This window comes from Zosterops lateralis (genome assembly GCF_965231275.1).
Source record: "Zosterops lateralis genome assembly, chromosome: 13".
Taxonomy (NCBI): Eukaryota; Metazoa; Chordata; class Aves; order Passeriformes; family Zosteropidae; genus Zosterops; species Zosterops lateralis.
Genome location: NC_139773.1, coordinates 7,282,996 through 7,306,220, shown reverse-complemented (window position 1 = coordinate 7,306,220; position 23,225 = coordinate 7,282,996). Strand labels below are relative to the sequence as shown.

Below are 23,225 nucleotides of genomic sequence, written 5' to 3'. Positions count from 1 at the left end.
GAGAGGAAATGAAAAGCTGGAAGAAGAATAATTTGTCTGATTTCTGATATAAATTCTATATAGGAAGTGAAATTAGGAGCAAATTCTCCCAAATGAACTTTTAAAATTTAGATTGAAAGTAACAATCTGAACAGTAACATGCAAAAAAAGAGCTGTGAGAAACACAATATCACCAAAATCTCATTAATTAAAAAGCATTTTTACTTTAATTCTTCAAATGGTTTTAAAAAGTGGTTTGAAACAATTTTTTTGCTAAAGACACTCAAATTCTGTAACCAACATGCAGTTCAGAACTCTTAAAATGAAGAACCAATTCCTTGCTACTATGTTTTTCTTCATGTATTTTCAAACTGAAAACCTACATATGTTCTACTCATCCTTTAAATTTAGTTTAAAGGAATTTAAAACAATTCAGTGATTTGCTTATATGTTGAGTTCTACAGAAAACGGTTATTCTGGAAAAGGAGCTACAAGCATTCAGAAATTTGTTTTCAAGTTTTACTTTTATTTAAATAAATAGATCTAAGAATATTCAATTTCCTACTGCTACTCTAGGTCAGAGGATTAATTTGAGCAGGAATAAGAAACTGTTGGGATATCCTTCAGTGGTGAAATTTTGGTGGTCACTGGGGTAGTCACAGGAATCTTTTCATCCTGTTACATTGACTTTTCATTTATTATAAAGAATGAACCCAAGAGATAGGCCATCCTCTTTACCAAATTACAATCTGTACTTGCTACTTTGTCAAACAGAAATGTTAGGTTTTGGGGGTTTTTTCTAATTTAGTGGAGTAGCTAAAGAGTAGATTTGACATTCTCGAATACACAATTTATCTATCCAAGTTCTTCTCTCTCAAATATCTAGAAATAAAAGGGAAAAAAAGATAATAGTGGAGGGAAAATTCAAGACTAAGTTCCAATACAAAAGCCAACACTCAGAAGTACCCATCAGCTGCAGCTGACATAACTTGTTTGTTTTAATTGTTCCTGATTTCACCATCTATTCCAGAGAAACACTTCAGTTATATAGAGCCATAGAAACATTAGTTCAGTATTTACAATTGTTTCCATATGAAAATTTAGTCACCTCTTCATGAAACAGTGCATACACACATGACTTTAGCTACTATTTCTCAACAAGCAGCTTGAGGGCAAGATGTATTTGCAGAGCTAACAGGCACAGTATTGTGCTTTATGTGGGAAGTTTTGAACACAGATATGCAAAAACCAAAATAAAATAGGTTTTAAATAAAGGGATGACTAATAACTAATTATCCCACAAAGAGCAGTGTTTCCACACTGAAAAACCCCAATGGATTACATACATATGTATACACAGAGACAAGATTCACACATCAAGAAACTCCTCAAAGGACAAATATGCCCTTAACATGTAAAACTAATTGATCACAATATTTTTCACCTTCTAGTTACCAAAATCTCAGCTTTATCCACCCAGCCCCTTTTTCTCACTCATTTTTGGCAAAACACAGAGAGGGAGGAACAAGTAACAGGGGAAGAAATATATATATACACATATTGTTGTGCAACAATCACATCATAAAAACAATTATCCAAAACAACAGTGATCTTTCAGATTGCTAAGCACAACAAGAAGTTCCTTTAGATACAATAGTTCCCCAAAGAAATAGTTTGCCTCTGCAATCAACTGCAGATGAACCAGAAGACCCTAGCAAATGTGATAATCTAAAATACCACACTAAAAGAAAAATCATATAATATTTCAAGAATTCATTCTGTTAGTATGTCAGTAGCAGAAAAAGAAAAGCCTTCTATCCAGTATTAGCAACTAAAAGTCCTCTTATGTGCAAGCAGGACTGGTTACTGGTTAAAAATTCAGACATCAAAACCACAGGAGAATGCAAGAATATAAACAGCTTATTATGCAGAAAAGAGGATGTCAGTGAACACCTGGAATGCAAAATCTGACCTCTGTTTAATGAAAGCAATGAGTCCAGGTTCATGACCTGACCACCAAGTATGGGATATATGAGTGACCTGGCTGCCATAGAGTCTGTCTGAAATCAGGGCTTACAATAAACCACTTCAAGGGAGCAGCACAAGCCACAGCTCTGAATATGAGTGATGAGTCTAACAAGCACAAACACTCCCACCTCAGGATACAGAAGCTTAAAAATTAAAGCAATTTAGTTTTCATTTTTCTTGTTGTACAGAAAATGCAAGATTTTTGTGCCAAGTGAGACAAAGGAAAGCTAGGCTCTTATCACTAGATGTTTAAAAATCCTGCTAGCTGAAGCTTTTTTGCTGCATTATTTAGAGTATTTTATTATTTTATATTGGTTATTTCATATTTGCATTTTAAAAACAACTCAGGGAAAAATTCTACAGCAAGACAGAGTTCAGTTCTATTCCCTGACTGACATAATTTAAGTGTAGAGCTGTAATCATTAGTTACCCAACAATTTCACGAACTTGCTCTGCTAAGAATTTGGTTGAGTATGCTTTCCATAAACAGCACAGGTTTTTAAAGACCTAAAGAAATAGACAAGAATTAACATTTTAAACTGTATTTTAAAATTGCTTCCCAATTGTCCCAGTAATACTGTCAACTCACATACAAGACAATAAAAGTTTCTTTTAACCATCCAGGACATTTTTTAAAAATCCTCTAAATTCTGACTAATTTGCCATTTAAGCGTTACTAACAATGTGTTTTGACACTTGGAACCTAAATTCTCCATGTCTTATTGAGAAAATAACTTACAACTCCATTGAAAATTTCCTATAATAGGAAAAGTTATGTAAATACTAATCAAACATTTTTTGCCCAGTTATCTGATAAATAACACAGCACGTGTTATTTTATGTACCTGACTTCAAGATGCAGCTGATCATTGTATTTACCTTTCAAAAGCTGATGTTTCTGTTTTTCCTTCAGATAAACTAGGTCTTGAAATTTTCTGTAATAATTAATGATATTTCTCTTATTTTACATTCATGAGCAGCTGATGAGAATATAAAGCTGTAGAAATATTTTCACACTGATATTCCCATGAATCTGTTATGCAGCAGAGACTGAACAAAGATCTCAGTAAAGATGTTTCCAAACAGTCTTCCAAATTTAAAAAGAAATAATTTAAAAAATCACCAAAACCCACAGAAACAAAGAAAACTAGAAAGCAACTATTGTAGCCTTGTCCATAAACACATAATCTCAATTATGCCTTAGTGAACAGCATGAAAACTAAATTTTGTCAGTTTTATATTTGGACAGAAAAAACAATTGAACTAAACTTGTGTTTTGCTAGCACAAAAAGGCAAAAAAGGGGAAGGAAAAGCAAGGTGAAACTAATAAATTTTTTATGCATTACACAGTGCTTGAGCCCTACAAATGCTATTACATTACATGTAAACATATTGAAGACTCAAGAGAATGCTTGTCACACAAGGAACTTTTGAGTCTTTATTAAAACTTATCCAATGAAATAAACTTTTTAAGTCTGAACAATATGAACAAATTCAGTTTTCCTTCCATTTTTAGAACAGTAGAAAAGCATGTGAATGAAAACTGCCATGTAGAAACAGCTAACCAGTCTTCTAGAAGCATCTTAGACACTACAGGCTACCTTACATATCATTCTTATTTAGGAAACACTAAGTGCCTAAGTGACAAAATTAACTACTTAGACTTTTTCTTCTGTCTCAATACAACTGTAAATTAATTGTGGTTCAAAAATAGGAGAGGTCACTGTAATTAAAGATGGACACTTACGATTATTATTTGTATCACCTCGTACGTATTTATAACTACATCAACAATGCTATATACTTTTGGCATAGTAATTTTTCCCCCACAGAACTGATATATTTTGTTTCAATGAGGGCAAATTACACTGCAAATATTTGAAAATTATATGGCAAAGTTAAGCTTTTTCCTATATTTTAAAATACTCTTCGCAATATGGCTGTTGTACTTTGTTCTATTTCTGTCATACAAAACCCAAAGACACATGAGCCATGCTAAGAAATTATCTCCAACTCAGAAATATTGCACTCTACCTTCTCCTCTCCTCTGCCCTGGCTGACCTGTTTGCCTCTGAGAACAGCCAGGAGAGAAAGATTTCTTGACTTATCTCTTGGAATTTTAAATGCTACGTTCTTAAACTACCTGATTCATCCATTCGTATTTTTGGTTCTTCGGCACCCCAAGGGTCTGTCCTGCTGCGTATTTCAATAAACAGCCAAAATGTCAAGCATCTGTCTGCAGCAAAGTAACAGCATTCCATGGCACATTGGAAAAAACAACCAGAGGTTCCACATAGCCCACACAACAGCCCACTGTCCTGAAAGGTCTTGGTTCAGGTGCTCCATAAGCTCAGTCAGTTAACACCAAAGTAGCTTTCGCTGTTCTGTCTTCTCTGTCTTTTCCAAATGTAAGAGCTACAGTGGGGGGTTTGGGTTTTGATATGTTTTTATTTGGGTTTAGACAGAGAATGTTGCATTTTTTGTTTTACTTTTTAAATGGAAGTCAGCATTATGGAACACAATTCTGTAGAGAAAAACAGCAAATTTGACATCTTCTATAATGCCATGGCATAAAACAATATGGGATAAAAAAGAAAAACTAAAAGAAAACACACCTGAAGTGGTAATGGAATCTATGGAAAAGGTGTGAATGTGTAAGAGAATCTTTCCTAAAACTTCTGAATGCAAATGAATGGTCTTATTTCTACAAAACCATTGCTTATGTTAAAGAAACTCACCAAACCCTTTGTATTTTGGAAAGCTGGCAAGCAGTGTTACAAGACAAATCTTTCCTAGGTCTGAGGACTTCTCTCACTCTCTTACCATCTGGGATTTCTGTAACAAGACTGCCCTTTCTGAAGGGCAACAAAAAGACAACTTCTTTAAAAAAATCTGTAAAATCAGAATCCAAAGATGCTATTTCTGAAAAAAAAACATTAAGAATATGTACTGTGAGATCACTTAGATCCTGATAGGCCTCCAAAAATCACAATTCAGAGTCAATATTAATCCAGATCTCACAATTACCAGTTTCCAGGTTCCCAGAATAGGAAGATACATAAGGAAAGCAAATCATTCCTCCACCAGAGGCTGGCATTCAATTCAGCCAAAGGGACTGAGCAGAAACTACAAACTGCACACCTGTGGTGTGGCAGCCCCACCAAAGGTGTGCCTCTGACACAGCCCAGCTCTCTGCAGCAAGACACAGAAAGCTGGATTCTTACACTGTGCAGATCCTCTGAACACCATGATCAGTAATCTATGTATAATTAAAAAAGAATTGTCTTGGATCTTCACACTAGATACAGAGTTCAGAGATAATCTTAGACTGCGGGAAGAAAAGACAAGACATTATCCACACTTTAGCTTCTTTGTTTCTAATGGAGATTTCAGTGTGGATAACTAAATAAGACCATGTTTGAAAATACTGTATAGCTGAAATAGAGATAAGGATGAAGACACTTTAGAAAGTGACTTGCTAATCTGAAACCAACTTTTAAAGTTGATACTTACGCTGAGCTTAAATATCCTTCTTTTTTGAAATTCTGAGAATTCTGAAGTGTTTCATTGGGTGTACAGAAATTAGAAGATAAACTTGTTTCATGTAACCTCTTCCAGTTATCTTGCTTCAGGAAAACCAGGACCCCACAGTCTTAAGATAGTGAGCATTACTTTTATTAAAATTCTACTTGAGGAATGATCTCCTCACCAGAAACGCCTTTTAAACCATCACTGAAGCATTTTAACATCTGAAATGCTAAATTAAAAGTGCATAAAGCTACCTGTCAAAAACATTCCACAATATAAGCTCAGTTTTCTTTCATTTGTCTACCATAACCCAAACACCCAGAACAGAGCTGTAGTTTCCTTTAGGACAACTGTAAAACATTGCAGCTGACCTCCAACTACTATCTGGAGAGGATGCTTCCTGGAAAATACCTTTACAGGCACAGTCCATACATTAGATGAGATATAAATTATTTAAATTTATTGACTTTGAAAACCACATTAATTAAACAGCTTATCACAACATCACCAAAATTGATTTTCTGTGTTTCTATACGAAAATGTTATCGCAGAGATAGCAAGAAGCATCTCCTACAAACTTGTTAAGTCATCAGTTTAACAAAATCTAACCTTTCAAAGGTTTCTCACAAAAAAAAAGAAAAACCAAACCCCCTCAAAATTGCTTATGCCTATATCTTCTTTGTTGATGCTGCATTAAAGGCAAATTTAATCTGCTGAAGTATGGTGTTGCCTCTATTATATTTAGATAATGTTATTAATCATAAATTAAATTATTCACAACCTCAGCAACTCTTAATGGTTGTCTACAGGGGACAAAATACTTGACATAAAAAACAGCTTTCCCACTTAAATTTCATAAAAACTGTATACTAATATTAGACTGATTAACCACACGTATTTTCCTAAATCCAAAAAAACCCACTCTAAATCCAAATCTTTTAAAGAATTTAAGCACATAGTTTTTTAGCACACCATGAATACTTTCTAACATTAATGTTTCTGCAGCTAACCAGCACCTTAAACTGCAGCATGAACAACCACATATTATTGTTTATTACATCTTAATCTGCAACAATAGATAGCAAAAATATCTACAAAAAAGGATTTGTTTCAGTAGCACCGTAAAAATACTCTTCTAATTAACAGAGAAATAATAAGGATAAATCAGATGAGAACATTTTTGGGCCAGGACTTTAAATACTCTGAAGTATTTAATCATGAGTAGCCACATCAGTATAAGATGATGCAACATCAAATTTTTAGCTTTACTGCTTTAATGATTTCTATGCAAGAACTTAAAACAAATATGTTGGAAATAGCCATTGTCATAAAACAGTCACCCCTGTTAGGCTCACTAACTTAGACACAAATAGATCAGATATTGCATATCCAAGGACAAAACATACTGTTCTTCTTGTCTCAATAAATTAAACGTGTGTGAATTCGGTCCAATATCTATAGATTATTTTAAATCCATTATAAATGTTATTTTACATGATCAAATTGGAGAGATTTGTATATTCATGTTTTATAGTTTATAGAGTAGATTCCAACTGGCTCATTTATGTTGGTTCAGAAATGAGCAGTTTGTAACATTTTGTGGTAACCACATCCTTGTTATTATGGTTTACCTTGCATTTATGATGTATACTCTCAACGTCAATTTTGTTTAGGAATAGTTTTAGAAAGCGGCTCCTTCTAATTTGTAATTGGCAGAAGTTACATGAATAGACACTAAACCATAGAAAATCATCACCTTGTGATGTTCCCAACATTTTATGATACAAGATATCTTAAATCCCATAGGTCTCAAACACCAACAAAGGCAATCTGAGAAATCATAGTGCTTCTGGAAAGAACATTATGAAAATAAAAGAAAAATTGTGACTACCTCCAGTAAGTACAGCCTGTTGGTCCAACAGTTTTGAGCAATTCTGAAAGCTTTCTAGAACTCTCCAAAGACTCTTCACTCTACATGAACTTCTAGTACAGAACAATGAAAAAATGCCCTTTAACTGTCAATCCTTTTTTAAAAACTCCCCATAAAAAAAGGTGCAGCTAAGCACAAAATTTCACCTTGAGACAGTCAACAGAATGGATCAGCCATAAAACCAAAGAGACTCAGAGTAAAAGTCAAGAAAGAACATTATTTTTGATACCTTAAAGTCTACATTCAGTTTGATCTGAAAATTTATTTGATAGATGAAGAGATACCTAGGACTAACGGAAGAGATCTGGAGTCAGTAACAAAAGCTAGACTCTAAAATGCATTTAAAGCACAAACAGGAGTATTCTCATTTCTGAAATTCAGTCTCATTGCTTGCCCTGCTCTCACACAATAAAATTGTATATATTTGCACACATACAGAGCTCAAATCATGAGCCACCATCTTTCCAGTAATCTCATGTTTTCTTACAACCAAAGGCTCACTGGGTAAGCAGAACAAACTCAGCTGGAATCTTTTGCCAAACATGTTTTTTTGTCCACACACCTAACCAAAAGTAACCTTTTCTGCCATGACTGTAGCTTCAAGAATTTCTAGAAATCAACTTTAAGTGGCTCAAGGTATCTTCCAGATACTCAACTGAATCATACCCAGCATTAAAAAATATAATATTTACACCCCAAAGAATGGAAAGGTCATTGGGTTTGGGATTTTTAGGTGTTTGCTTTTTTAAAAAATGAATCCCACCTTCTAACAGAAATTCCTTATTTTGACAGATGTAACTTTAAATGCTATGCAGTTACTTTTAACAGAATAACAGAAACAAACATTTACTTTGTATGTACAACTTTCTAAACAAAGGTAGGACATAACTGACTAGTCAAGCAGTAACATTCAATGTCTTAAAATAATAAAAGAGATAGGTTAAGGTACATACAAATGAAATCTTAATTCTTTGACCATAAGCTAAACTGGTTATATCACGCTTATGCATGCTCTGTCCTTGCAGATATGGTCCAAAATGTTGAATTATTCATGTAAATGGTTGGGACCATAAGAGAGATTTAATATTAAGTCAGATAAGTGTATTTGAATGACTTAGAAGTGTTTTTATGAGTTTTCCACATGAGTAACTTTTCCAAGATCTTCACACAAATGGAAACAGGATGTCACAAGGCCAATTGATTCTACATGAACAATTTCCACAAATCTCTCACATCCATAAGTACCCTGTAAGTGTTTAAAATGCAAGTTCAAAACTTAAATTACTGTAGCAAAGCTGCAAAAGAACCAAAGGATAATATTCCAAGTAAGATTCAAAAGATGCAGAATTCATAACTTCAAATCCAAGTGGCTATCTAATGTCACTTCTGGGAAACTCTTAGAGAACGTTTCTGAAAGCCACAAAAACCTGCAATCACATTCCATTCTTCTTGTTGTAGAAAACCTGAATGAAAATGAAATACGAATTCAACTTCCTCTGAAATGAACAGCATGTTCACAATGAAAACACAAACCCACTATGTTTTTCTGAATGCTGCTGTGTCAAAACAGAATTAAATCCTGCAAGAAAAACCCGTAGTAGGTAAGTGACGTTTGAAGCTGAACAGCAGCATTCAAGATGGAACACAGCTTCTGTCAGAAGGAATAAAGGTGGCAAAAAGAGCAAGACTTTAGAGTATTGAGTAAGTGTGCAGATGCTCAAACACAAAATACGCACAAGAGACAATGGATGACAGGATCCTTGCCATTATTAGCAATACTACAGCAGCTGCAGAACCTCACTATCTCCAGACCTGTGACTGAGTACTAAAAGTCAAGAGGACAAAAAAAACTGGTCAAAATGAATTTAGTTCAAAGAATTTGATTATTCAGAAAAAGAAAGTGCTGCAAATCAAGAACAGCTTGCACTCACCAAAACTGAACTCTTACAACTAGGAAGTTGTATCAGTGACTGACCCTTAAGTGAGGTAAGCTTTATCTACTGTGTTGCTTGCAGGCTAGAAAATGAGAGATTCAACCAAATCATATCCACTGTAAACAGGAGGCTGAGTTTGGAGGAACATTAGATGCTCATCATGGCAAAAGCAAAGGTCATTGCATAACCTGATGGATAAACTTGCCACAAATAATCTAGAACTGAAGATTTAATCAGAAGCAGTAAAATTGAAAGCAGCAAATGCCCCAGAGCATCCTTGAAGATGAGAGATGATACCAAAAGAACAAGGTGTGAATGAACTGAAACTGTAGCTGCTCCATCCTCAGAATCAAGGCTCAATAAATGTATGTATTTCCATTACATGCTTTCCTCCTCTCACAGTATTTTGGAGCAAAAAGAAGCTTAGCTACCAGAGAGCAATCAGCTAATAAATTCCTTTGGCAAAGACTCAGTTTATGTAGTTACATGCAACAGAAGACATTCAAAGCATATTTTGCCACTATATACCATAAACTCACTGGCAGGAAAAAAAATATCACTTACTTGAATATTAAATAGATCAGGACTTGTATGCTTTAGTGAACACCCAAAAGAACGACAAAGCCTTTTAGTTTCAGAAGGCGAGATCAAGGTCAGAACAAAACAGGCTTTGACATCAGCCCATATACATCACCATTTACTCACTACCCTAGCTTGGGATGACACTGATAGACTAGAGCAGGGAAGAAACGCTGCACATGGGCAGCAAAGAAACTGCATCATGTATGTGAAACTTCTGGTAAGCCTCTCTTCAATGGAGTACAGCCCCCAAAGAGCTGCCAATCAATGCTGCAAAGCAGAGAACATTATCAAAAAGGGCCTTTGACTACAATATTGGGAGAAAAGACCAGACCTGCTGTCTAAAAGATGCAAGAAGAGAATACCACAGCTTCAATGCCTGAAGAAAAAGGAAAAGGTCTGGTCAGATCCTTGTTTGCTTACATACCAAAATAATCCCAAGCTGGACTGGGTTCAATTTTCTGGTCCACAATGATGTATCAGTGAGCCAAGGCAGTATAGGATACCTGCTCACTTTCAACTGCCCTGCAACAAAAATGTCTGCTGTCAGTTCATTTAAAAATATGTTAATGGTTGTGCAAAGCAGAGAGTTGAGCAATAAGAAGAGTACTCACATAGTTATTAAATTTTACTTCCTCAGCACAAGGTGGATCATCAAATAAACAAGGATATTTATGTAGAGTAAAAATTTAAAAAACAAATTCTGCTGGAACATCCCCAGCTAGGTTATCTGTATTACTAATGGCAGGATTCTGGTCCAAAGACAAGCTCTGTAACAGTACAGAGTTCATGGAACATGTCTGATCATTAGCAATAAAGATGAGTTTTAAAATATATACAGACAATCAAATATATAATAAAAGACATCAAAAGATCCCATGTGAGAGATGCAAGAGAAGATCCAAAAGTGTTCAAGATTGTAATTGAGTCATTGGTTCCAATGATGAAGTGATTCTGAAGAGCCCCATAAACAAGTCATTGAATTATAGGTCAAAGAATTGGAAGAAATATTCAGAGATCATTGAGAAACTATACAGCAGAAATTATGAATATTGTCTGCAAGTTCCTCTTCTTCCAAAGCAACCAAAGAGTACCCCTAAGAATCGGCCACAAAAAGATGAATAGTTTTGTTTGTACTCTGTACAGTAAATTATGAATTAAAATATCTGCTACACAGGTATACTCATACTCCTCAGTTTAGCAATGATATATTCTTGTCCAAGATATCAGAGAACTAGTATATGGAACAGGACAAGATTTAAATTAAAATTAATGAAGTCTACAAGCCTGACAGTTTCAAAAAGCACCATCATGAATTCTGTGTCACTTCATGTGGTACCAATAACTAATTTTATGTCAGCATCAGAACTCAAAAATAACGGCTATCTGCATCTGTCCTACTCTAACAAACCTGCATATACTCTTGACTTGACTTCAAATCTTTTCAGTGCTCACCCATCTGCTTCTAAGTAATACATATATAATAATACATATATATCCATAAAGCCAACATTGTTACATATTTCCATATGTCTCTGTAACGTATTTAAGACAGCAGGATCCTTTTGCAGTACTGACAACAGCCTGCCACAGCTGTATGAGTGTATCAGCTGTGCATCTTCAGCCACCATTCAACACATCTATACCCTTTCCTTCCATACACTTCAGCAAGTATTCATTCCCAACATCTAATGTCAGCTCCAAAAACAAAAGCTAACATTTCCACAAGCTCAACACTTTGTTTTGTCATTGTTTGAGTTTCACTGAAAGCTAAACTACTATAGGATCCCCTCTTACTAGTCACTTTATGGAAACTAAGAAACAAAATACTTAATAAATACTAAATAATCTATTTGGGATATCTCCAAAACTCAGTGAAAGCTGATTTAGGTTCAGAGGCCTAAGAACTTATCACTCTGTTGGAAGAGTTCTCACATGCATAAGACCATCTAAACTCCTTTTACAATCTTGCTAAAGGTTAGATGGACTCTATCAGGGTTAAACCATTTTCTTTTCTCTTTTAAAATATTTCTTTGCAGGCTAATTGACATTTTTGATTCTGAGTTCTGAAATAGTATGAAGAAAACACAATTGTTTGATTTAACTGACACACCTCTAAACCTTGAATTAAGGCATAAACAGGCTCATAAAGGACACTGTAAAGCCTCAGAAACTGTCCCAGGATAATCAGGGAGAGCTTGGCATGTTTGATTCTTCTAAGATTTAAAAAAACCCAAACAAACACAATCTGAAACACAATTTCCACAATACTGCAGGGTTCTTTTTCAAATCCTTAACAAACCCTGGTTAATACATACTAATTCCTCTTTGAAAAGTCAGAATAAAAAGGCTAATACAGAACAGTATGCCTTTATCATATGAAGAACATAATTTTAAAATAATTCCTAATTCTTTAAAAATATTGACTGAATTTGTCCTACTTCAGTAAGGGATATTCCTTTTCGTATTCATATTCATATTACATAAAAACATAAACCACTAATTTGATAAAGCTAGTATTAAGCAGAAGTAACAATCTTGTTGGATATATACAGGCCAGAGTTGAGAAGTTCCAACATTGCAACAATTATTTATGTCTCTCCAAACTGAACAACAGCCTGATTTTGTTTTAGCTGCAATAGGTAATTGTTTTATCTCTTCATTCTTGTAGTTGCAGACATGGTAAGATGAAAAAGCACCAGTACAGTAAAGGCCTGTGTTCATCCATACATTTCAAGTTCTATGGAATTCAAAAGAAACCCAAGTTTAAAATGCAAATTTTGGTCATCTATCACCAAGTTAATAGAAAAAAAAATTAAGCAGTAAAATAAAACTTACTGAGACACTTGTGTGGCAGTTGCATTATCTGTGGAAACTGAAAATAAAAACAAAGGATTTAATAAGGAATATTTTTAACTGTGGAAATACAGAAGCACTCACTGTTAAATGCAAGTGCAGAAATAATGCAACTCAAAACAGGACTGTGATAACACAAGAGACATCCACATGTAAGTACTTACATACTGCTTAAAAAAGACACCACATGCACTCACCTTGCTCTACAATAACTTGACAAGTATGAGTCTGGTTTTCACTCAGATGCGCGGCCATGTTATCCAAGCCAGAAACATCAGCCAGGAAATCACAGTTAAGACACACTACAGTCACACCTCTAGGAAATAAAAATCAAAAAGAAAGTGTAATTACAACATGGTCATGGAAATTGTTTTCTTAACTCACAGCAACTGGACAGACTATATTAAAAAAAATCAACTTCAGATGAGATGATTCACAAAAACATAATCTTACTTTTTCTACTGCAATTAGTACCAGGAAATTCCCATCAATGAGCAGGGCATCTCCATGCTGGATATAGTACAAAGGACATGACTTTAGACAGAAAATTATCTGTAGAGCATGAGTTTCTCTGTTTGGATGGTTGTTTTTTCTTTCCCTGACCCCCTCCCCATTTTGCACTTTATGAACAATATAATAATAATAATAATAATTTAAAACTCTTCAGAATAAGGTTCATAAATGTAGACAAATAAGTATTTGTCACTAACCAGAACACTGCTATTGGAAAAGCTGAAGGTTTTATTTCTCTGCTCTAAATTGTGAAAATTCAAGAGCTTATTATCTCAACCAAGTTATCAGTTCAACAGCAGAAAGTAAAAACATAATGATCTGTAACTGAAAAAAGCTGAATTACCGTAGCTTTTCTGAATGCTTCTTAAAGATCCAAAATCTTTTACTTGGACGAGCACTGTGAAAACTAAATATATGAAAACATTATCACTTAGACTGGTTTTCTTCAATCCATTACTTCACATAACCCCTTCACTAGTTATGGTACTGCAATTTGCTTATGACAAAACATGAAAATGAAGCCCAAGTTACTGACCTGCATTATTCTCAAATATTAAATTGCTTAAAGCTTACAAACTTGTTAATCTCAGCTCTAGTTTAAAACATTGGCTTGCTTTTAAATGAGTTTGGGAGGCAAAAAGCTTAACTTTACTGGCACAGTCCTGCAAGAATATACTTTTATTGCTTTCATCAGCAGTTCAGCTTTTGAAGAACCATGGCTGTAGCTATAAAGTGCACCACAAAAGAGCTAAAACTTGGCTGAACTTGTGCTTTATAAAGAGATGGTTTTCAATAAAAAATGAAATTTTCAGATAACCTGTAAGTTGTCTCTTATGCAGGTTAAGTATGTGCCAACACTCTTCTCTCCCATAGAACAAGGTGCAGGCAGCCGAGTATGGGAGCTGCTCCTTCACACACACTCTCCCTCTAACAGTCTTCCTCCTCACCATCACTTTTTCCTTACACTCACCTAAGAGGCGATGAGAGGTGCTGCAAAGGATCGGGGCAGGAGATGGATTAATTCATCAAGGGGACAAAAGATTGGTGATTTTACTGCATGGATGAATTTGACCTGGATGCCATGGATGCCATCCAGACCACAATAGGAACAATTTACCTTTGAGCCCTCTTTCCCATTCCAGAGTAATTTTTTTCTTCTAAGTTGGAATTAAGCACTAATTATTCTATTTTTTTTTTAAGCATGCAAACAATAGCTTACATACATAAAAGCATGTAAACTTTTTCAGCCTAGGACTTCCATGAGCATTGAAATTGGTATGAACAGGTCAATATACATAAAGTATATCTAAAAACTTAGGTCACAGATTCAAGAATTCTAGCATTCACAAATGCCAAGACATTTTCTATGTACGTGAATTCAGAAAGAAAATCACACTGACTATTTTCCACAATACAGTTGGCTTCCTCGGGGCACAGATTAACAAGTAGGTTTTTAATATTTTGTTTTACTGTCACTGCTACGTGATCTGTATCTAATTATTGCAAAGTATAATTCTATGGCTCTGAAAACAAATGCATTTGTTTTTTAACAGGATTTTTTACAGCTGTCATCCCTAATGCTCTGCACTGCCCCACAAACACAACAGTGACAAAATGAGATGTTATTTCTATGGATGACCAGAAGTAGTGTAAGGAAAAGTATCCACCAGGGTTTGCTATTTGAGACATCCTTTAAATCAGAGGACAGACTTCACTAGCAATAGCTGCGGCCTGTACGCATTCAGCGCTTGTAAAATCTGATGAGCCATTTAATCTGAAACCCAGAGAACATGCAATAATTGGTTGTTATTTGCCAAATCAGGCTGAAGTGATTATGGAAGATGCCACAGAAACTCTGAAGCAAAGGCATAATACTGTCTGAACCACTGGATTTTTAAAGGAAAACAAGAACATGGAGTTGAAGCCTTCGTTAAAAAGTAAAAAATCCAAGCGCACACATTTCCCTGCCAGTCTGAGGACCCAGTTCAAAATTCACCCAACAAACACTTCACACCTTACATAAACTTAGGAAGTATTTACTAAGCCAGTAAAAACTTTGAAGAGTTCTTACTTCATCATGTGATTCACGTAGGCTTTGCTACAGCTGGTGTTGTATCTGCATAAACTACAGTGGACGTAAGCAGGAAAGTGACTTGCAAAATCTTTTATTTCCGAGAAACACTCAATGCATTTTTGAGTTCCCATACGATGCCTAACAGTAACATGAAAAAGTCATCAGTTAACAGCAACACTTGCAGAAGAGATAACTATTACAAACTTTTTGCTTTAAGTAGCAAGCTTGCCTATACTAGAGAAAAAATGAGGAAGTTAAACATGCATCAGATAAATACTTATAAGTTACCCTAGAGCACAAATGAAGAAAACTTTGCTTTTACTTGAACTGTGATTTCATTACAATCCTAACAAAAAAGTGAAAGTTCATGTAAGGATCCATTACTGGTCACACCTGGAAACAAAAGATAATGCAGTGGATGAGAACCTCCAACTTCAGCTGTTGCTGTTGTCTCTATGCACTTGAGAGGTATTTCCAATAATCATTTCCATCCATCACAACACAAAGAAAAAGCCTTTAGCTTTTCTGTCACCCCAATGTTATCCACAAGCTTTGAACCACGTACAAAGCAAGAATATAATCCTGCTCTTCCCCTGTTTTGCTGACTGTTTTTGGATCATTCCCAGAGCTACACACTGAGGGAGTTAGAAACTGGAGGGGTGACATCTTCCACCTTTGACAAAGAAAAATGCTAACCCATCATATCCAATGAAATTACACTCCAGCGGAATAAACGGTCCATAAAACAAATATAAGGACAGCAAACCCCAATAAACTCTGAAGGTAAGGACAGCATTCACCCAAAAGCTTGCTTTTAGTTTCTTGATTTTTTTAATCAGCCCCCAAATATGCAGCATCTCCTAGGATAGACAGGATTTAATCTTTTAACTAACAGGTTCAAATAAAATTAAAAAAAAAAAAAAAAAAAAAGGATGGGAAGACAGGAAGAGGGAAAAAAAAAAAAAAGAAAAAAAAAAGGAAAAAAGACTCCATGCAGAGAAAATTTCTAGAAGTGGCACAGAGGAGTTTCAAGAACACTTGTTCTTTCACCATAAAGCAGTCTGCCACCACCAAAACTGGTGAATGAATATTCAGAATTACAGCCACAATTCCAGTATGTGGAAAGTTTATGCATCTGCTTTCTTGGCAAGCTGAGGTTCCAGATCTTCTGCATTACAGCATTAAAGTTACTGCATTAAATGATCAGTTATTTATGTTCAAAGCATACTTAAAGACAACTTTAATGCTAGAATTTTACCTTAGATTATGAAATGTTATATTTGTAGGTTCTTTTTTTTTTCTGCTGTTCGTCCATGCATTTTGTTTCTTCGATGTAGATTGTTTTGATTTTCCTCTTGACTTACTTGTATTAGATTTGTTATTATTTTTAGTGGTTGTATTTTTAGCTTTAGGTGATAACTGAAATGTGGAACTGCCTGTACTAACAGAAGATGTAGCTGATGGTCCTGACTGATGAGATCCCAAAGATGCTCGAATAGTCACCTGCAAGTATGAAATAAAAAAAAAAAAATCGGTTTAGATTTAAGCTCTGCAAGTTCCCACTTCTATTTGTCATAAAATTTAAGCCACTTTACAGCACAAATCATAGCATAAGAAACACTCCTGATTAAAGATTACTTTGAAGAATACAAAATACTGAAAATACTGTTGGACTAGAGTTAACCTCTAATAGCCAACTGGACACTTAAAAAGTTTGTTTTGGTCAAAATAGTTCACCATGATAAAACATACTGTTTTCTTTCCAGAGCTGTAACTGGCAAGATCCTGCTTTCTTAAATGAAAAAAATGCAGCAGAAGTGTCAGGCCAATCAGCCCTACGAAGAAGAATATCAAACCATCCCATCAGTGCCTGGATTTCACAAAGAAGTCCTGCATCTTGCTGCCTCACAATGAGCCAGCCTACTTCCTTCAGATATGTTTTCTCATCTTAAAACTCCAAAAAGTAATTCTGGTTTCTGACCTGTTATCTGGTATTCTTGAACTCCTTTGTCATGCTCTCGAAATGTGGTTCTGACTCACAACGTGACTCCTAATTGTATTTCTTGCCCATACTCATAAGTTTCAAAGCACCTCGTCTTCTAAATCTGGTTCCAGGTTTCTCAGTATTATCATTTGCATCCTGTCAATGCCTACTAACATGAATTTTAGCATAATCTAAGCTTTTTATTATGTCACGAAGGCCCTGAAATCTTTAAGAAATGGATGTTATCATCACAGATTAAAGAACTGGTACTTTACATTCCTTCTGCCAAGCAAGACAATCAACAGCAGCTGAAGTAATTTTCCCTTTCTGACTCTACAGCAATTGAACTGTGAACAGCTGATCAAAATGTTAACTTTTCTTCTTCCTTGCAACTGAAAGGACATATGTTTTAACACTCTACTAAAAAACTGTTGGAAGAAGTCCCAAAATCTACAAAAAAATCCCAGTCTAAGTAGTTCCTTCTTGAGAGATGGAAGAATGACTTAAAGACAGCATAAGTGTTCTGAGGGGACCCAAATTTTCCTCACATAGCTTCAAATACTGAACCTAAAGAAGACCTGGTGGACCCAGCTTTAAGCATTTATATTTTATGGAGAAGTACGTCTTGCATTTTTATACAGTTTTTTGCCACCACCTTCCGTAAGTTGAAAATCTTCCACAGGAAGTGATGCAGAAGCAGCTTCCAGCACAAGAAAGCATAAATGTGAAGGGACAAGTTAACCATCAGCTCAAGAAAATAGCAGCTCTGGCTGGACTACTGGCATGTATGTAGGTGCATGGAACAATGGGAGAGAAAGCAAAACCACGCATCAGCAGGAAGAAACCATAAATTGTGCCTGGTAGTTCTTCACACAGGAGCATTTTTTAGAGTTCTAAAGGTGAGGAAAAAAACCCATAACAGAACATGTACAAAACAACACACCCCCAAAACTTTGTTCAGGAAAAGAAAGGAGAAAAGCGCTCCTTTCTATTCTACTCTTTTCTCTACCAAGACTTTTTTTTCCCTTGTCCCCTCAAGTTTTCCTGCATGAACACTCACCTTTGTCCCAGGAGGCAAGCCTTCTAATTGCTTGGGTTTCCTAAATGTTCGGTGATGCTGAGTCTTGTGATCCATTTTTTCTTTGCATGTTAAAAACTGCAGTCTGCATTTAGCACAGCGGTATATTCCCTTTTTCTTTTAAAGACAAGTGACAATCTATAGTAAGCATGGATGGCACAACAAAACTCTGGCCCTAGCTTGTCTCAAGCAATGCTCGTGCAGTTCCTAAAACAACTAAACAAACTCCTAATACTATACAAAGACAAAATACTCTGTAGGAATTAGATACTTGAAAATGCAAGGCATTAGGGTTACTAAGAGGAGGAGGAATCAGATTCCCAGTTACAAGACACTTCATTATCTTTTTCTTATTTGAACTAGTGGCAAGTTTGCTAGTGGCCTCAAGAAAAGCAGAATCAAATCACTACAATGTAATGAAGAAACCAAATAGCAAGAAGGTTCTTCCAAGGATATTCAGATATTATTTTAGACAGGGAGCTGGTATCACACGAAAACAAGACAAAGTCTAACAATTCCCATAAAGACTTCTGAAATTCTTCTAATGTATTCTTATAAACTACTCTTACCCAGTAACAACCATACACATCAGAGGGAAATTTCTTACATGTGTTTAGCATTTTTCTAGCATTAAGGATTGAGAAGACCTGCTTACCTGATGCTTCATGTAATGATGCATATATGGTGCTCCAATTTTAATAACTTTGAGGCAAAATGGGCATAGCAAATGTTTAGTATTTTCATGAACAGTTCTAAAATGTGTTTCTACATCTGAAAAAGCCGAGGATCTGTAGTTGCACACCTAAAATAAGAAGTTTGATTTTGTTGTTACAAGTTTAGTGACAGTGAAGACAGGGGAGCGGTGCAATTTAAATATGAAAATCACGCTGAGATACCTGGCAAACATATGGCATTTCACCTGGCTTATGATTGTCCTTCATATGTTGCAAAAGAACTTGCTCTGTTTCAAATGATAATTCACAAATTTTACAGATCGCTAGAAAAAGTGTAAAACAAGAAGAAAGTTAAAATTTGATAGGGATCATATGTACATAAATTATAATTTTTTTAATATGTATATATATATGAAATGTATATATCACTAAAGGTAAAGCAGTCTAGTGATTATTCTACTCTTTAGAAGAAATTCCCTGCAGTTTCAGAAAGCCAAGAAGGCAAGGGCCTTAAACATGAGGTTTAAAAGTAAAGCTTTCAAATAAAAATAAACAAAACAAAACAACAATAATAACAATAATAATTTTTAAAAAAGGCAAGAAAAAACACCCAAACCCTTTTAAAAATACTTTTTTCTACATATATTGCTCTCAAAAGAAAAAAAAAGTGTTCTGTTCCTATATTAAACCTCAATATTATTGTTATTCTAATTTACTCTGAAATTTGTTCCTATCCAGGAAATAGAAGTTGGGAAATAACTAAAAAAAATTTCTTAGAAAAAACGTCAGTGTGATAGGATCCAACTCACTGGATGACTCGTAAGGTGTGTGTGTGCTCTCGATGTGGCACTGCAGCTGGAATGGCGTGGGGAACTGTCGGTAACAGTGCTGGCAGGTGGTGTGGCTTTCCCAACTTTCATTGCTTTGCTTCTCAAGCTCCAAGTGATGTTTCATGTGGTTCATAAACCTTTAAATTATAGTGAACGGGTGCAAAACACTACATTTTAACATTCCCTATACATATCACATGCGTGATGTACAGAATTCTTTAGAAATTTTACTCTGTAAGGATTTCTCAATTTAAAAAAAAGTCACACTCACAAAAGGAATGCAGACCTTGGAACTGGAAAAAACAAATGAGCAAGGAGAATAGTCCCTTGAGCTCAAGCTTGTACTATCATGCAGTTGCTTCAAAAACAGAAACAAGAAAACCAGAAAAAGCCAACTTAGTCTATCCACTTTTCTAAGCAGAAAAAAGAAACTGACAATATTACTGCATAATGCCTTAACAGAAAACTATTGCATTGGTATGTTCAACCACGTATCTTTTAAAGAAAAAAGGAGATTGCCATGATGAATCACTTCCTGCTTTTCTGAATTTCAGTCAAAAAACTAATACTCAAATTAGGAAGGCAAGATGTATTTATTTTGTCCGCTATATATAAAGGTGCAAAATACACCTTGGAACAAAAATTCTTAAATTATACTATGGAATAACTATGGAATAAAGCTACAAGGTTATAGTCAAAATTAATATAATTAAAATCAATGCTACAAAAAAAAAAGGGGGGGGGCCCTCATATATTCTTAATGACTCACTGTGGAACACATAGGCACCATAGCACCAATTGCTTACAATATAATGCTGAGTAGAAAATAGTGCCTTATTTAATGATTAATAGCAAATGTCATTGTTTTAATTACAGAAAACTTGTTTTTTTCAATAATATGTGTCTAATGTTAGCATAAACCTGCTCATTTTAACTTGCAGACTGTGCCCTTTGAAAGAATAGTCCATTTTTCAATTTTACATTCTGCTACTTCAGCTTCCCTTGAACACTGCATGTAAAAAAGTTCAGTGACCTTAACTTCCAAAGGAACGATGACACAAACTTGTCTACCTACTAAAACAGCTTACTGGAGTTTTATCAGCATTTGGAAGTAAAATTACTCCAACAAAATAACAGATGTTACATAAGTGAACTACTGACTATTAGTCATTGTGCGTCCCTAAAGGGAATTAACACTCGCATCTACCAATATCACCATCAATCCAGATGGCAAATCGTAAAATCCTTTGTGTTGCCCTTTCTAACCCTTAAGTCCTACAACTGCTCTTATCAAAACTCTATGTTTATGTTAGACACCACTAAAATTCATACTCTAATCTGTAAAAGGTTTCCAAGTTATGGCCATGCATGCAAAGTACAAATTAATTCCATTTTTGTTTAGTCACCCAGTATTATTAGTTGGAACTAATGGAACTCTCCTCCAGAGACACAAAATTTTAATACACGAGGCTACTATGAACTGTAAGTGATTAACAAATAATTAAGGAAATGAGTTCAAATACCTTATGTTATTTTTAAGAACTTTGAGACAACTGATGCATTTAAATGTTGTATGAGTCTTCTGCTCCTGTTGTACCTGCTGGAGATCCCCTTCATCCTTCCCATAATAAAAGTCATTAACCAACATAATCAGTTTTCCTTTTTCAGTCTCGACGGTCTTGCCTGTTGTACTCAAACATTCTGTTTGGACTACTGCTGGGAAAAAGCTATTCACCATATCTGGACAACAATACTGGATACAAACAGGGAGAAGAGATGAGACAGACAGAAACAAAGGTATCAGTCTCACCAAACTGCATCAATGAAAAGAGCATTATAAAAACTGAAGGCACTAACGAGAGTTAGATGCAAAGCTTAATTCTCTGACACAATGATCTTGGTCATGTTCAATTTCGAACAGTAACTTATCTTTAACTAGTGTTTAAGTAATAAAACACTACATATTATAAAACTGAAGATGAAGATTCTCATAGGTTCACATAAGATAAACCTAATCAAGAAAACAATATTAGTGTTGCCTTATTCTTGCAAGAAATTTCTATTTCATTTACATTTAATAAAAAGAAAGAAAAACGCAGTTTTCATGCAAGTATTTTGCTGACAAGCGTAAGTTTATTGAAAACTTAATGGGAAGTTTTGTCCTTTATTTCTTAGGGAAGAGTGTATGCTGAAACCTTCAATAGTTCTTTTCAGCATTACTAAAAAACTCAGAATTCTGAGTCATATAATAGACATTGTTCAAGCTTCTTTATGTTGAAGTATACATAAAGAATGCTTAGCCCAGGAGCCACCTCATGAAACTTATCACTAAAAAGTACAACATACTTAATAAAAAGATGCTATGAAGTTTCCAACAAAATTAGAATGTTTTAAGGACAATTTTTTCTCACACCAAATAATGGTTTTTACCAAGCAGGACTACTTTCCATAAGCCCACTAGTAAGGAGTAATTTCCTGCTGTGGAACTGTAACTCAGTATCCTAAGTAAACACACTTCTTCAATGGTTCCTTAATTCAGTTGATGTACTCAGTGCAAAAGCTATTCTGCACAAATAATGATTAAAAAAAGATAAAACCCTCAGGGTTTTTTCCACTGCTATCTGTATTTCTTAATTATGTTTCAGAGCCGAAGAGGACAGCAATTACTGTTTAGGGTATTGTAACCCTGTAAATCAGAACCATCTGTGAGAACAGTAACTCAGATCCTCACAAATTTGTATTATACAGTAGCTGATACTCCTTTTTGTTTTGGCTATTCATATTGTATACAGACTGCAAAGCCATTTCTCTATCCCTAAAATAAATACATATGCCTGAGAATTGTGAGGATCTTTGCCAAATGATAAACATTTTCCAAGAAACAATGTTTCCAGAAACAGTAGTAAGTACATCACAATCAAATGAAGTGATGCCCAGTTTCTGTGAGTTTTGTTTACCACAGTGTTTAAGCATGAATTACAGATTAAATTCTTCCCCACAGCTTAAAAACTTTTTTATCTATTAAGTATCAAGTATTTTTATCTTGCTGTACCAAGTGATACATCAAGATAAAACAGTAAGTTCACATTGTCATCTTCGTATCAGCAACCATCTTGTACAGATGTGGGTCACCAGGCTGCCTATTCTCATAGACACTTACCTTCAGGACACTGGAAACATGAGGCAAAAAGCAGCAAGATTTAGAGCTCCCCTGCTCCTGTCTTGCTTTCCATGACTG

At 35.0% G+C, this 23,225-nt stretch overlaps 1 protein-coding gene across 4 annotated transcripts in view; it reads right to left on the bottom strand.

The window, feature by feature from the left end:
* The window catches only part of ZNF280D (zinc finger protein 280D), a gene marked incomplete at its 5' end in the record, with an annotated part of 47,639 nt that overhangs the window by 3,216 nt on the left and 21,198 nt on the right, over positions 1 to 23,225 (bottom strand). For 3 of the 4 annotated variants that reach the window (XM_083870792.1, XM_083870791.1, XM_083870793.1), the window contains 10 exons: positions 12,817 to 12,853; positions 13,032 to 13,150; positions 13,691 to 13,753; positions 15,419 to 15,559; positions 16,680 to 16,924; positions 18,466 to 18,600; positions 19,139 to 19,285; positions 19,380 to 19,480; positions 19,967 to 20,124; positions 21,511 to 21,740. In XM_083870792.1, the coding sequence (XP_083726918.1) occupies positions 12,817 to 12,853; positions 13,032 to 13,150; positions 13,691 to 13,753; positions 15,419 to 15,559; positions 16,680 to 16,924; positions 18,466 to 18,600; positions 19,139 to 19,285; positions 19,380 to 19,480; positions 19,967 to 20,124; positions 21,511 to 21,740 (1,376 nt within the window). Of the gene's footprint in view, positions 1 to 10,405; positions 10,504 to 12,816; positions 12,854 to 13,031; positions 13,151 to 13,690; positions 13,754 to 15,418; positions 15,560 to 16,679; positions 16,925 to 18,465; positions 18,601 to 19,138; positions 19,286 to 19,379; positions 19,481 to 19,966; positions 20,125 to 21,510; positions 21,741 to 23,225 lie in introns of all 4 variants that reach the window. The other variant, XR_014591049.1, reaches the window with a different exon arrangement.